The sequence below is a fragment of the Pelophylax lessonae genome (genome assembly GCF_965119305.1).
Source record: "Pelophylax lessonae genome assembly, chromosome: 2".
Taxonomy (NCBI): domain Eukaryota; kingdom Metazoa; phylum Chordata; class Amphibia; order Anura; family Ranidae; genus Pelophylax; species Pelophylax lessonae.
The window spans coordinates 627,067,801-627,082,759 of NC_138769.1; the positions used below are offsets into that span (position 1 = coordinate 627,067,801).

Genomic DNA, 14,959 nt, shown 5'->3' on the forward strand with positions numbered 1-14,959 from the left:
CCTCACAAAGTGTACCCCAGGAGGAGGGACTGGGGACAGTAAATTCCCTTCTATGTTGCATTATTTTGTATTATTGTGCTCTTTTGGCGGGAGGAACTTGTCCTCTTGCCTGTGCTTATCTCTTTTTTCACCATCTTTACTTTTTCCTTCTTTCCCTTTGGACCCTGACCCTGCGCTCTGGCCCCGTTTTGATGTCCCTGGATCCCGGATGTGCCTGGACTCGTGCTGTTGGGTACCTCCTCTGGACGACGATTCGATCATGTGAGCGTGCTCTGCCAGACCACAATGTCAGCCAATAGTTCTTCTTTGTACTCCCTGATATCGCATAATGTACAGGGATTTAACTCCCCGGCAAAGCGTACCAAAGCTTTCACCTATTACCACAAACAGAAAGCGGATATTTTGCTGTTACAGGAAACACATTTTTCTAAATCCTCCGCCCCTAGATACCTCTCAGCCCGTTACCCGCAATTTTACCTTTCGTCAGGTCCAGAGAAAAAGGGGGGCGTGGCCATATGCTTTTCTCGTAGGGTCCCTTTTACTCCAGTGATGGTCGTGCGGGATAAGGAAGGCCGTTATATTATGGTAGTGGGTCTTGTCAATGATCAACTGACTTCGCTTATCTCTTATTACACTCCTAACACGGGACAGCTTGCCTTTTTTCATAGCATGCTGAGTACCCTGCTCCCCAAAGCTCAGGGCAAGGTGATCCTGGGGGGGGATAGCAACCTTCCCCTGGATCGGGCCTGGGACAGGACCGTCCAGGGAAAGCCGCAATTGAAACATGTGCCGCGGAATGGGCATAAACTGGCTCGTCTACTCCATGATTGTGACTTGCTAGACCTCTGGAGGGAACTTAACCCCTCTCGGAGGGATTATACCCACTTCTCCCATGTGCACGGTACGTATTCCCGCATAGATCATGTGTTCGCGAGCGCGGCGCTCTCCCCCTATGTGTCGTCGGCGAAGATTTTAGTCACTCCCTGGTCGGATCATGCTCCGGTGCTCATAACGCTCTCAGGGCTGTGGTCTAAACCAGGCCCATCCCCGTGGCGGCTCAATGTTACACTTTTAAACGACCCGCTTATTGTCAAAGAACTAGAAACGGAGATCAGTACTTTTTTTGTAGAAAACTGTCCGACAGACACGACCCCTGCTATCACTTGGGCAGCACATAAGGCCACAATTCGTGGCAAACTGCTACAGTTGGCGGCTAGACTGAAGCGGAATCGGGAAAGCACAATTAAACAGCAGGAGAAGGAACTCTCGGCCCTTTTGGCCGAACAACGGTCCCAACCCCAGGTAGACATACGACATAAAATCGACGCGGCAAGACTGTCTCTTAATCTAAGCCTTACTACACAAGCAGAAAAATGTATTCGTTGGTCGCGGCACAAATATTATACTATGGGTGATAAGCCCACCACGCTATTAGCTAGGAAATTAGCGCCTCGCCCATATACCTCGGCGCTGCCCAAGTTACGCCTTAAATCCGGGGCGCTTTCACGCAATCCTGAACTGCTCACGGCGGAATTTACCGATTTTTATACTAAACTGTACCGCACGCCTACCCCTTATGACGGGGATTTGGCGGATGTTTTTTTCGCGGATATGTCGCTGCCCAAACTGACCAAATCCCATAAGGACATGATGGACGGCGAAATCACTGAGGCGGAGATCAAACAGGCAATTAAAGGCTTACACCCCTCTAAAGCACATGGTCCCGATGGTTTTCCCGGACTATATTATCGCAAATTTCAGGACGTTTTGTCCCCTCATCTCTGTGCATTTTTTAATGCGATACGACTTGGGGGTGACCTTCCACCTCAGGAGAACACGGCGTTCATTCATGTCCTCCCAAAACCAGGGAAAGATCACAGTATGTGTGAGAATTATCGCCCGATATCGTTAATAAATTCAGACTTAAAGATGCTAACTAAAATAATGGCGACTAGGCTCGGCTCTTTCCTATCTAGTTATATTCATCCTGACCAAGCTGGGTTTGTCCCGGGACGCCAGACTTCCGATCAAACGAGGCGCATACTGGATATCTTATCGGCTATTCACTCGGACTGGGATAGGGGTGGCCCACGCAAGTGCATGATCCTCTCGTTAGACATTCACAAGGCCTTTGACTCCCTTTCGTGGGATTTTTTGTTTGATGTCCTGGGGAGGTATGGTTTCGGCGCTCCTTTCCTCACCATGCTGAGGACACTCTATAGTTCTCCCACTGCAAAACTAATGTTGAAGGGTTATGCGTCGGGTTCGATCGACATTAGAAGGGGGACTCGACAGGGTTGTCCCTTATCTCCCCTACTTTTCGTGCTCGCCTTGGAGCCTCTAGCTATCAAAATTCAGGCCTCGGCGGATATCAGGGGAGTTCTCTGTGCAGGATCGGAACATAAGTGTATGTTGTTTGCGGACGACATTCTTGCTTTGATCTCTTCGCCGGTCACGACGCTTCCGAACCTCTTTGCGCTCCTCCGCCAATTTGCACGTCTATCGGGCTTACACGCCAATCAGGCTAAATCGCAGGCGATAAATCTTTTCTTTGGAGGACTCCACGGTCGCAGGATTACAACACTCCTTTCAATTCGCTTGGCAGACTAAAACGTTGCCTTACCTAGGCATACAATTGACACCGTCCTTACACACCCTGTACAGTGCTAACTATCCGCCCCTTGTTACTCGACTGTTGGCTGACATGGATAGATGGCTGCTTCACCCTCCGTCGTGGTTTGGCAGACTACACTCGATCAAAATGAATGTCTTGCCCAAAATTTTATACTTGTTTCGTACTTTGCCTGTTGCCTTATGTAGACGTGATATCCAAAGATTACAGGGTAAACTTTTGTCCTTCATCTGGGGGAATAAGAGACCCAGGGTGAACAGGAGAACGCTCTTGACCCCTAGAAACAGGGGTGGTTTGGGAGTGCTGGATCTGCTGAAGTATTACTATGCGGCACAATTGGCCCAATTGGCTAAATTCCACTCTGGGGGCCCCCATCCTATCTGGATGCAGCTGGAGGCACACTCTGTCCCGGGTAAATTGATATCTAATTTATTGTGGCTGCTGCCCAGAGAGCGCCCCCCTGTATTGTGCCCGGCACTTTCCCACTCGTTGGCCATCTGGGACAGATTGTCCAAAGCACATAAGTTCAAATCGCTCCACACTCCCCTGGCACCTGTTCTCAACAACAGCGGGTTCCCCCCGGGTCTCTCTCCCAGCTCCTTCCAATGGTGGACAAATAAGGGGCTTCTAAGGATAGCGGATCTCTGTGACCACAGGGGCATTCTAACGAAACAGGCATTGATTGAGAAGTATGCTTTACCATCATCTGAATTTTATCATTATAACCAAATCGTACACTTTTTGGGTACTTTGTCTCAAGTTTCTGACTTAACTACTATGACTCCCATGGAATTTCTTTGCCGGAATTATGACAAGCTTCGCGGCTATATCTCCGTACTCTACAATATATTGTCTGACTCTTCTGTGAAGCTGCCATACATGGTTCAATGGGAGGCCGACCTGCAGGAGGGCATTGAGCTGGTCGACTGGCGAAATATGGCTCAAGCCGCCTCCAAATCATTGATCAATACCTCCATCATTGAAGCGAACTACAAAGTATTGTTGCGCTGGTATATGGTGCCGGCGAGAATCTCGAAGTTTGTACCTGGCGCATCTTCTCTGTGTTTCCGTGGCTGCGGTCAGGAAGGAACCATGTTCCATATCTGGTGGCAATGCCCTAAGGCGCGCCGTTATTGGATTAGGGTGTATAACTTTATATACACACTTACGCAAGTGAACCTGCCTAAATCCCCTCAGCAAGCTTTGCTGGGATTGAAAGTGGATGCTGCCGCGGGGGCACAGAGAAGGCTTATTTCGTTTATTTTCACAGCTGCCAAGGTAACGCTAGCACGATCCTGGAGATCTCCAGTTCTGCCGTTCGACCAGCTCCGCCATAAACTTACATGGATAATGCTCAATGAACGTATGTCGGCCATGTTAAATGATAAAATGAAGCAGTTTGATAAGGTGTGGGAGCCATGGCTCCGTTATCTTACCGGAAGCAGTTAATGGGGTCTGGGGCATCGGGGGTCCGGGGACGGGGTGCTGGGCGGGGTCCTGCTAAATTTTCTTTCTATTGCCTTCTTTCTTTCTTCTCTCTTGCTATTCCTTCTTTCTTATTCCTATCTCTTTAGCCTTACGGGCATGTACCGTTAGCTTAGTTACACCTTCCGATGTTTTCACCCTATGGGCAGTTATATGGGCGGCACTGGGGTCAGATTGTGGCAGAGGGCTGAATGACCTGTATTGTTTTTTGTGTGTTTTTTATAATTTTTTTTTTAACTGCCGCATTGGGGGGGATCGTGATCCCGATGCCGGTCCTGCTTGGGTATTGTCAGGTACCCGGTTACACTATGTATCCATATGTCAATTTTTCACGATGTATGGCATATGTTCTGCAAAGACTGCCTGTGCTACCAGAACTTTCTTCTTCAACATTTATGCATTGTAATTGTAGTAGGATACTTGAAGCTGTTATGCTTATGTTGACGGTACTCTTTTCTGTACCTCTGAAATTTCTGTTTGTCAATTTCTCATGAAAACCTTTAATAAAAATTATTGATAAAAAAAAAAAAAGTGTTTAAGACATGACATTGTTTAACAGAAACCTATGAGTGTAAAAAATATCAAAAGTCTACAGCAGGAGCACACAGGAGTGCTAAAAACCAAGTTACTCTTACTCCCCCTCCCAAAATGCAGAAGTTGTAGGCCAAAGCTAGAAAGTTAATGAATTCTTGCATATAAGGGTGTCCCGATTTTTGGAGCTCCCAGAGAGCTGCACAGGAAATCAAAAATGGCACAAAGACACCAGGAGGTACATACAAAGTAAGTGTTATTTTGATATATTTTTAACCACTATTAGAAAGTAAGTTAGCATAGTTTAATGAATATGCACACACAATTAAATTTAAGCAAGCTGATAATTCTGCATCTGCATTTTAGTATTTTTGGTCTCACAAAGTGATAGAAAAAAGAACAGTTACATTCAGATTAGAAACACCAGCAATGTGGATTCAATTGAAATATTAAAGCTGAAATCCAGGCAGCTTTAAAAAAAAAAAAACACTAATCAATGCAGGTATGTTTTCATTAACCACTTCTGGACCAGAAAGTTTTACCTCCTTAACAGTGGCGGCTGGTGCTCAAATTTTTTTCTTTGGGGGGGGGGGGGGGGCGCAAACAGAAAAATGTAATAGGCATTGCTTTGCGGCAAAAAACACTGTAAAAACTTGCATGACTTTGAGGTCGCAAAAGTGTGAAAGGGGCCTTCAGTAATTAGAGACCAGCGTGCCCCCTTTCAATGCACAGTGACCAGCGTGTCCCCTTTCAATGCACAGTGACCAGCGTGCCCCCTTTCAATGCACAGTGACCAGTGTGCCCCCTTCAAAACAGTGACCAGCGTGCCCCCTTCAAAACAGTGACCAGCGTGCCCCCTTCAATGCAGTGACCAGTGTGCCCCCTTCAATGCAGTGACCAGCGTACATGCCCCTTTCAATGTAGTGACCAGCATACATGCCCCCTTTCAATGCAGTGACCAGCGTACATGCCCCCTTTCAATGCAGTGACCAGCGTACATGCCCCTTTCAATGCAGTGACCAGCGTACATGCCCCCTTTAATGCAGTGACAAGCGTACATGCCCCCTTCAATGCAGTGACCAGCATACATGCCCCCTTTCAATGCAGTGACCAGCGTACATGCCCCCTTTTAATGCAGTGACCAGCGTACATGCCCCTTTCAATGCAGTGACCAGCGTACATGCCCTCTTCAATGCAGTGACCAGCGTACATGCCCCCTTTCAATGCAGTGATCAGCATACATGCCCCCTTTCAATGCAGTGATCAGCATACATGCCCCCTTTCAATGCAGTGACCAGCATACATGTCCCCTTTTAATGCAATGACCAGCGTACATGCCCCTTTCAATGAAGTGACCAGCGTACATGCCCCTTTCAATGAAGTGACCAGCGTACATGCCCCCTTCAATGCAGTGACCAGCGTACATGCCCCCTTCAATGCAGTGACCAGCGTACATGCCCCCTTTCAATGCAGTGACCAGCGTACATGCCCCCTTTCAATGCAGTGACCAGCGTACATGCCCCTTTCAATGCAGTGACCAGCATACATGCCCCCTTTCAATGCAGTGACCAGCATACATGCCCCCTTTCAATGCAGTGACCAGCATACATGCCCCCTTCAATGCAGTGTGCCCCCCCCCCTGAGACCAGTGCACTTACCTGGAGCAGCCGCGGCGGCGCCTTCTCCCCAGTCCCGGCGGCGGCTTCTCCTCAGTGTCCGGCGGCGGCTTCTCCTCAGTGTCCAGTGGCTGCTTCTGTTCAATCCCCGAGTCTCCTCGAGTCCTCCCGCTCCCGCCTCCTCCTCGGCCAATGGCATGGGGTTTGCCTTGCGGCCAATCAGGAAGCACGTATCAGACCCGCTCCCTGATTGGCCAGGTGGAGGATCCGTGTGACAAAAGCGAATTTACATTCGCTATTGTCACACAATGGGTGGGCTCGGGGGGCACTGCTCTGTGCCCCGGGTCCACCCTTTGCTGCAGCCTATTAGAGCCTCTGGCTCTAATCAGGTGATGGCAAAAAAAAAAGTCCCATATTTAAATGCTTGCATGTGTTTCATTTTATACAGGTGTCATGACCGCTGCCCCAGGTTTTCTGTTTAAGGGTGGCTCCTTTCTCTTGCAGCATGCTATGGAGTCACCCTTTCATGCAAGGATGTGAGTTGTGTCTCCCTATGCTCTGCGCATCAAAAGAAACACACAGCCCCATACCCTAGGATGGAAGGGAATCCTTCACCTCTCAGTTCAATAAACAGACTGACTGGAGACTGCACTGTCCACTGTTAACTCTTTTCTGTGAAGACTGGAAGTTCAGGGAAGCTTCACTGGGACAGCAGGAGCCAGCATTGAAAGTACTGGGTGAGAATTTAAAAAAAAAGTTTTCAGGAAATGTTTATTTTGTTGTACTCAATATGTTAAAGGATAGGTTCACCTTTAGTGACATGTTAAATGCTACATCCGTATTTAGGGTGTAACGTATAATATGTTACTAATGTGTATCAATTTAAGTTACCCTAAAGCAAGATAGGCCAATAGCTAGAAATGTATGGCTGAAACATCAGGGAAAGCCTGAATATCTAAAATTTCGGATTATACAGAATGTGAAACTAGATAAGAGACTGTTGAAAACAAAGGCAAAATGGATTTTCAGATTGGATATAGATCCCCATATGGCCTTAAAGGAAAAGTACAGGCAAAGATCGTTTGCCATACTTCTCCAGTGGATCACAAGAGTGCAATTCGTTCTGCACTCCTGTGACCCATTTTCAGCAGACAGCGTATGATATGGGTTTAAGAAAAAAAAAAAAAAAAACCCTAACCCATACTTCTCTTTTAATGAAGGATTCACATATTTACCATTTGTAAAGAGTAAAGCAAACTCCGGAATTTTGAATATGACATAACCATAACCTATATAGATAATTATGGTATAGACAGTTGACAAGATTAATACATATGTCTCCGTATTGATGAACAATGCTTCTATAGTAATTGTTTAACATTGGAAGTAATTTGAGGTAGCAATTTTTTTTTTCAGCTACTAGAGAGCGCTTTGCCCATGCACAGGTTGTATCTGGTTGGAGATGGAAAAATTGATTACTGCACAGGTGTGTTCTGATGTCAGGGTTGGGACACGTTACTTTGTGATGCATGACGCATAAATACATCATGATACAAACAAGGTCATGACACAGGCATATGACATACAACGTCACACACAACGTTCCGTGACATAGCCACTCCCCTTACCCCCCCCCCCCCCATTATCAATATACCTGGTTACTGGAAATGTCCACCATTTGCCACCTGCTCTGTCTAACACTACAATTCACATTGTACCCCTGATGAAGCATCGTCTAGAAGCAAAACATGTTGGGCTAAAGCATTCTTTTGTTTTTTGTTTTAATTTTTAATGTAGTTTTCACATTGTATGAACACATTTCTCAGTGGGGTAAGCCAGGCTATGTCACTGGAGGTGTAGGGAGATGCCTATATATTGGCAGAGGTAGTGATGAATTAGAGCACAGTTTCTACAGGAACGGAATTGGCACTGTGTCATGTTGGGCCTTAGGTAGGCAGTCAAGCCTTTTAGTAGCCACAGAGACCTAGTGGGGACTTTTCAATATATTGACCTTCCCCTACACACTCCTCTGTCCAGAGAACAGGAATTTTCCTGCTAGGTTTCCTCATATGTTTGATCTCCGTTTGGATGGAGGCATTTGTATATAACCTCCAGAATGATAATATCATGCCCCTGCATTAGTCCCATAATGCCCTATAAGAAAAGTGATACACCTGGCAGTTCTCTTTGACTTCTCTATACTTCTTATACCATGTGTTTTATATAGATACCTAATAAAACTTATGTTTTAGGGGATGGTGGGTTCAATGCGTGAGTTCAGAGCATCCCTTTGTTGATTTGTATTTCCCACAAAAGGCCAGTTTATATAGCATATTTATACATCAGGTCACCCTTTATATTTTTGAAATGCTACTAATGCAGCACCCCTGCTCACCCCCCTTACCTCCACTGTGGTATTGAGCGGGGGTTCCTCTCCCTGCACCCGCAATTTAAAAATAGTGTGGCTGTGCGGGGCTACGTTCCCGCAGCCACATAATTAATTCACAGGAATTTGTGAATGAAAAAACTACAATCGCCACTCACCACCGCAGCAGCTGGACTTGTAGTATCAATGAAATGCGAGCGCGTTAATCGGCACTCCCATAGTTGATTCACACTGCCTACTGCTCATGAACTGTCTGCACATACAGAGGTATGGGCACAGAGCTGTAGGCAGCGTGTGCAAGAATCTGGCATTGCATCCATGATCCACTGATCGCAGGTGCAATGCTCTGCAGGCTCCTGTAAAAAGAATAATAATAATAAATGCACATTTTTCTTTCTGTAAAAAAAAAAAACTGTGCATTTATTTATTTTCTTGAAAGGTGAACTTTGCCTTTTAGCTAAAAACATAGAGGTTTTACTACTTTAACTACCTGGCTGTGCTGTCTGGCTGATAAATATCAGAAATGAATAGAAAGAAATACAAAACCTGGAAAGTAAAACAGTTCCCGTATTTGTAGTTTGTGTGTGCCTGGAATTCAGCTTTAACTTTTTAAAGTCATATACGGTATGTCCTGTTTATTATAGCTATTGCTGTACTATTATCAACATCTGTTTTCTGATAGCAAGCTGTAATACTGGCAATACATGAGAAGATCTCAGTAAAAAGTTCCTAGTTCCCAGTTATTACGCCTTTCCACAAGTGGCCACCAAGCAGGCATACTGGGCCAGTCTGTTGCATTTTTATTTGTATTTTTCCAGTGTAACAAGCGGCCCATAGATGATTGCTCCTGTTTTTCAGCAGAGAGCTTTTTAACTTCATGAGTTCCCACTCTGACAACAGAAATGTTTCGGCATACAGGAAGTTCAATTGTAAATGAAGCTACAGACATCTATCAGTTTCTAATGTTCCTGAAGAGTACATGATTTACCATATATTACCATGTGGAACTCCAAATTGTATGTTTTGTTTGTAAAGAACTTGGAATGGTTAGAGCCTCTGTCCAGTTTTTTTTAATGTTTGTGTCCAAGTGGAGAAGATTTCCATTCACTCTCTGCCCCAGTAAAATTAAAAGATGAGTAGAAAAATTCCGGAATCTGAACAAATCCAAATATTTTGAGAGTTGTCACCCTCTACAGTTTTGGAGACAACTTTTAATGCTGGGATTTCCACTAACATAGGAAATTGAGGAAAATTCCCCCAGTAGAGATCCAGATAACAGTGCTAACCTAACAGATACTGAATTCTAACTCAGAAGCAATCAAATTTATATCTAAAGATATCGCCTGTGATTTAAAGAAGCTCCTCATCTGGAATCCATATTCACAGCAAAATTTAAACACTACATACATCTTTTTTTTCCCAGACAATACTTACAGCATCTATAATGACGCAATGTGGCGTCCTTCCAGTAAATGTGTAGCCCAGTTTCCTTGCTCCTTTCACTAGAGCTGCTTCATCTATAAAAACAAGGGGCATTGTTACTCATTCATACCCGTTAGTATAACCCTCATACTATAAAGTGCACCTGTGCCCAGACTAATGAGTACTAATATTAACATATTCTGAGCAAGCAGTACATGCAATTTAACTGTATCTATACTCCAATATGCATATATTGGAGCATATATATATATATATATATATATATATATATATATATATATATATATATACACAGTATATACTATATGTAACAAAGGTGAATACACCCCTCACATTTTTGTAAATATCTTATTATATCTTTTCATGTGACAACACTGAAGAAATTACACTTTGCTACAAGTAAAGTAATCAATGTACAGCTTGTATAACAGTGTAAATTTGCTGTCCCCTCAAAATAACTCAACACACAGCCATTAATCGCCCTGGCAGTATGATTGTTTCTGATTTTAGGTACCATTATTTTGCTAGCAATTCTTAACCACTTAAGCCCCGGAGGATTTGGCTGCTAAAGGACCAGGGGTTTTTTTGCGATTTTTTACTGCGTGACTTTAACGGACAATTGCGCGGTCGTGCGACGCTGTACCTAAACGAATTTGACGTCCTTTTTTTCCCACAAACAGAGCTTTCTTTTGGTGGTATTTGATCACCTGTGCGATTTTTTGATCACGCGCTATAAACAAAAAAAGAGCGTAAATTTTGCAAAAATAACAATATTTTTCACATTTTTTTATATGAAATTCCCCAAAAAAAAAAGTAAAAATCAAAATTTTTTAACATTTTTCGGCCAATTTGTTTTATGCTACCTATGTTTGGTAAAAAAAATCGCAAAAAGCGTATTTTGATTGGTTTGCGCAAAAGTTATCGCGTTTACTAACAAAGAGAAAGATTTTTGTCATTTTTGGTGTTTTTTTTTTTAACGCGTAATGGCGGCGATCTGCGATTTTTTTTTCAGTACTGCGACATTGCGGCGGACAGATCGGACCCTTGACTGACATTTTTGACACTTTTGGGGTTACCAGTGACATTACTGCAGTAATCAGTGCTATACATATGCACTGTTACTGCAAAAATGACACTGGCAGGGAAGGGGTTAACTTTATTGGACAGGGAGGGGTTAAGTGTGTCCTAGGGGCGTGCTTTCTACTGTGTAGGGACATTCCTATTGGTGTAAAAGCAAAGATCAACCGTTCTACATAGTAGAACGGACAGATCTTCACTTTTACACAGGGAGAACTGACAGGCAGCTTCTTTACACAAGCTGCTCTGTCTTTCTCCCTTCACAGGAGCGATCGCAGTGTGACTGGCGGACATCGAGTCCGCCGGTCACACGCACTGACTTGCCTGTGAACGAGCCGCCATGTATATATATATATATATACATGAAGTGCTCTAGAATTTCCTGGTAGAGGGCTGTGCTGACTTTGGACTTGATAAAACACAGTGGACCAACACCAGCAGATGACATGGCTCCCTAAATCATCAGGGACTGTGGAAAATGTGCATTTCATTTGGAAATCAAGGTCCCAGAGTCTGGAGGAGGAGTAGAGAGGCACAGAATCCAAGTTGCATGAGGTCCAGTGTGAAGTTTCCACAGTCAGTGATGATTTGGGGAGCCATGTCATCTGCTGGTGTTGGTCTGCTGTGTTTTATCAAGTTCAAAGTCAGCGCAGCCCTCTGCCAGGAAATTTCTAGAGCACTTCATGCTTCCTTCTGCTGACCAGCTTTATGGAGATGCTGATTTCTCTTTCCAGCAGGACTTGGCATATGCCCACACTGCCAAAAGTACCAATACCTGGTTTAATGATCATGGTATCACTCTGATAGGCCAGCAAACTCGCCTGACTGAAACCCCATAGAGAATCTGTGGGGTGTTGTCAAGAGGAAGATAAGAGACACCAGACCCAACAATGCAGATGAGCTGAAAGCCACTATCAAAGAAACATGGGCTTCCATAACACCTTTAGCAGTGCCACAGGCTGATCGTGTCGCATTGATGTAGTAATTCATGCAAAAGGAGCCCCGACCAAGTATTGATTGCATACTATACTGTATATGGACATACCTTTCAGTAAGCCAACATTTCTGTATTAAAAATCCTTTTTTTATTGGTCTTACGTAGTATTCAAATTTTCTGAGATACTGAATTTTTTCACTAGCTGTAAGCCATAATCATCAAAATAAAAAAGAAAGAAATGCTTGAAATATATCACTCTGTGTGTAATGAATCTATGAAAATATATGTTTCACTTTTTGAATTAAATTACTGAAGTAAGTTAACTTTTTGATGATATTCTAATTTTATAAGATGCACCTGTATATCTGCAGTGTTTCCCTTTCTACATTCTGTAGAAAGTGCAGATCCTGTTACAATTCGTTCTTCCTCATTCAGCAGTGGGAGGAGAGTCTGGGCATGCGCTGTGTGAGAGCTGATTGGAGAAAAGGCACACACCCCCATCCACATAGGCAGAGGAATGAAGAAACTTGCAGAGCTACAGTGTGAATAGACAAACTCTCTGTTTATCTACCTCTAAGTTACCTCCCCGACACAAATTTCCAGCTGCTTTTATCTCGCGTGTTGGAGAACTTGTCAGAAGTTATCATGTTGATAACAGAGAAAGGGAGCACTAGAAAGACACAGCACTTAGAGCTTTGGAGAGAGATAAGTAAACACTACAGATATACAGTATGTGCCTAGGTCAGATTCATGATTCGGGTTTACAACCACTTTAAAGTAAGGCAAAATGTTTTTTAATAGATTTGTATTGAGTGGTGAGGGGTTAGAACCATCATCAGGTTTTTACTGCTGTCTGTATCCCCATTAAGAAAATAGACTCTCACTAGGCCTGGTTCACACCTATGCAGGCTGGGGTTGAAGGGTTTCACCGGTGACGCGTTTTTGATGCCTTTTGCATTTTTGGGAGGTGTCTTTTGTCTTGCAAGAAAAACCAGCAAAAAATGCAGCAGAAATGCATCTAAACTGCAAGCACTGTGTTTTTATGTGCTTTTTATGCATTTTTTCTGCTTTCTAATTGAAGTCTTTGGAACCCAAAATGCTACCTGCTGTGGAAAAAAGTCCCTGACCCTTTCCAAAAAAATGCATCAGTGGAAAAACGCATTAATGTGAGGGTTTACCATAGGAAACCATGTTAATGGACTATAGTTTGTTTCTGCAAGGCCTGGTTCACACCTATGCAGTTTGCTTTTGATCTCTTCAGTAGTGCTTTTTGAGGTGCATTTTGCATTTTTTTTGCACACACCTTTTTTAATGTTTTTTGCATTTTTTTAATGCATTTTTTTGCCAAAAATGCACCAAAAACGTGTCAAAAATGCACTACATGTTTTTCTGCAGTGTCTCCTATAACCACTTCAATACAGGGCACTTTTCCCCCTTCCTACCCAGGCCAATTTTCAGCTTTTAGTGCTGTTGCATTTTGAATGACAATTGCGCGGTCATGCGTTTTTTGATTTTTAACTACATGTAAGCCTATAATAAGGCTTACCTGTAGGTACGATTAATATCTCCTAAACCTGCACGGTTTAAGAGATATTTGCACTGCATGCCACACGCTGTGTGGCATGCGGACCTTCAGAGTTCCTTGCCGGGAAGTTGCCGGAAAATCCCTCCCGCGCATGCGACGTCATCACGGCTCCAGCCAATCACATTGCCGGAGCCGTCGAACCCGGAAGAGACGCCGAGGGATCATGTCATCTCCCATAGCGGTGTCCGGGGGTCCGTGTCGGAGCTTCGTTCTAAGGTAAGTGTTTCATAATGAGCTAGTATGCAATGCATTTTTATGCCTTTGTCTTGCAGGGTTTTTTTTTTTTTTTTACTTTGAGTATACTACCGCTTTAATAAACACTGCAGACAATTTCTTTGCACAGTGCAACTTCCCTTGCAAAGTAAACAGCCTTCTTGCCTTTAGTGAATGAACCAGCTGTGTTGAAGTTTGGCACCTACTGTTTAAGTGGTTTTGAATCAGACAGGCTCTCAAGTGTCAGATCCATCTTGATCATTTGTATCTACAAACTATGGCATAGAGTTGGTGTTTAGCCGAAAACTCTAACTCACCGAAATCTCCAACCACATAATTTCCGGTGACTCTACAGCAGGAATAATTGGAGATTTCGACCACTTGGCGTTTTCACAGAACAGGCGGCAGCGTATACACTCCGGTACACGCTATAATGAGTGGACATTTGTATTCCGCTCGCTACTAACCAACAACATGGCCATCTCCAAGGCGGCAATAACTAGCAGGGGGGACTAACAATACCAAAAGTGATTTCAATTATTTTTATGAGCCTCAAAAATAAAAGCTGAAAGTAGAAAGTCAATGGGGTTGATTTACTAAAACTCCGAAGTGCAAAATCTGATGCAGCTCTGCATAGAAACCACCAGCTTTCAGGATTTGTCAAAGCTCAACTGGACAAACGGAAGTTAGGAGATGATTGGCTACCATGCAGAGCTGCACCAGATTTTGCACTCTAGAGTTTTAGTAAATCAACCCCACTGTGTTGTCCAGAGTAACTCATCAGAATCTTGCTGGCATTTTATGTTGAACAATAGTAAATGACAGCTGAAATCTGACTGGTTGCTCTGGGGAACTACTCCAATATACATTCTTAGTGCTTTGCATATGAGGATATTAGGTTGCCTATTTAGCAATATATTTGGTCTTCCTTTTAGAGAAATCACTTACCTGGGGATGAGGCCTGGTAGATAATTTTGTCTCCATCTTTTTCAGGAACAACCGTGTGACATACAGCGAGCAGAGTTAAGAATTCTTTGATGACCAGGGCTGTGGG

General features: G+C 43.8%; 1 protein-coding gene across 1 annotated transcript in view; it reads right to left on the bottom strand.

Annotated features, from left to right (window-relative positions):
- Window positions 1–14,959, bottom strand: part of ATP8A2 (ATPase phospholipid transporting 8A2) — a 979,867-nt gene that overhangs the window by 662,989 nt on the left and 301,919 nt on the right. Inside the window, exons 17-18 of the mRNA XM_082246766.1 lie at window positions 14,854–14,959; window positions 10,085–10,167 (exon numbers count right to left, since the gene is read on the bottom strand). Of these exons, the coding sequence (XP_082102892.1) occupies window positions 10,085–10,167; window positions 14,854–14,959 (189 nt within the window). The remainder of the gene's footprint in view (window positions 1–10,084; window positions 10,168–14,853) is intronic.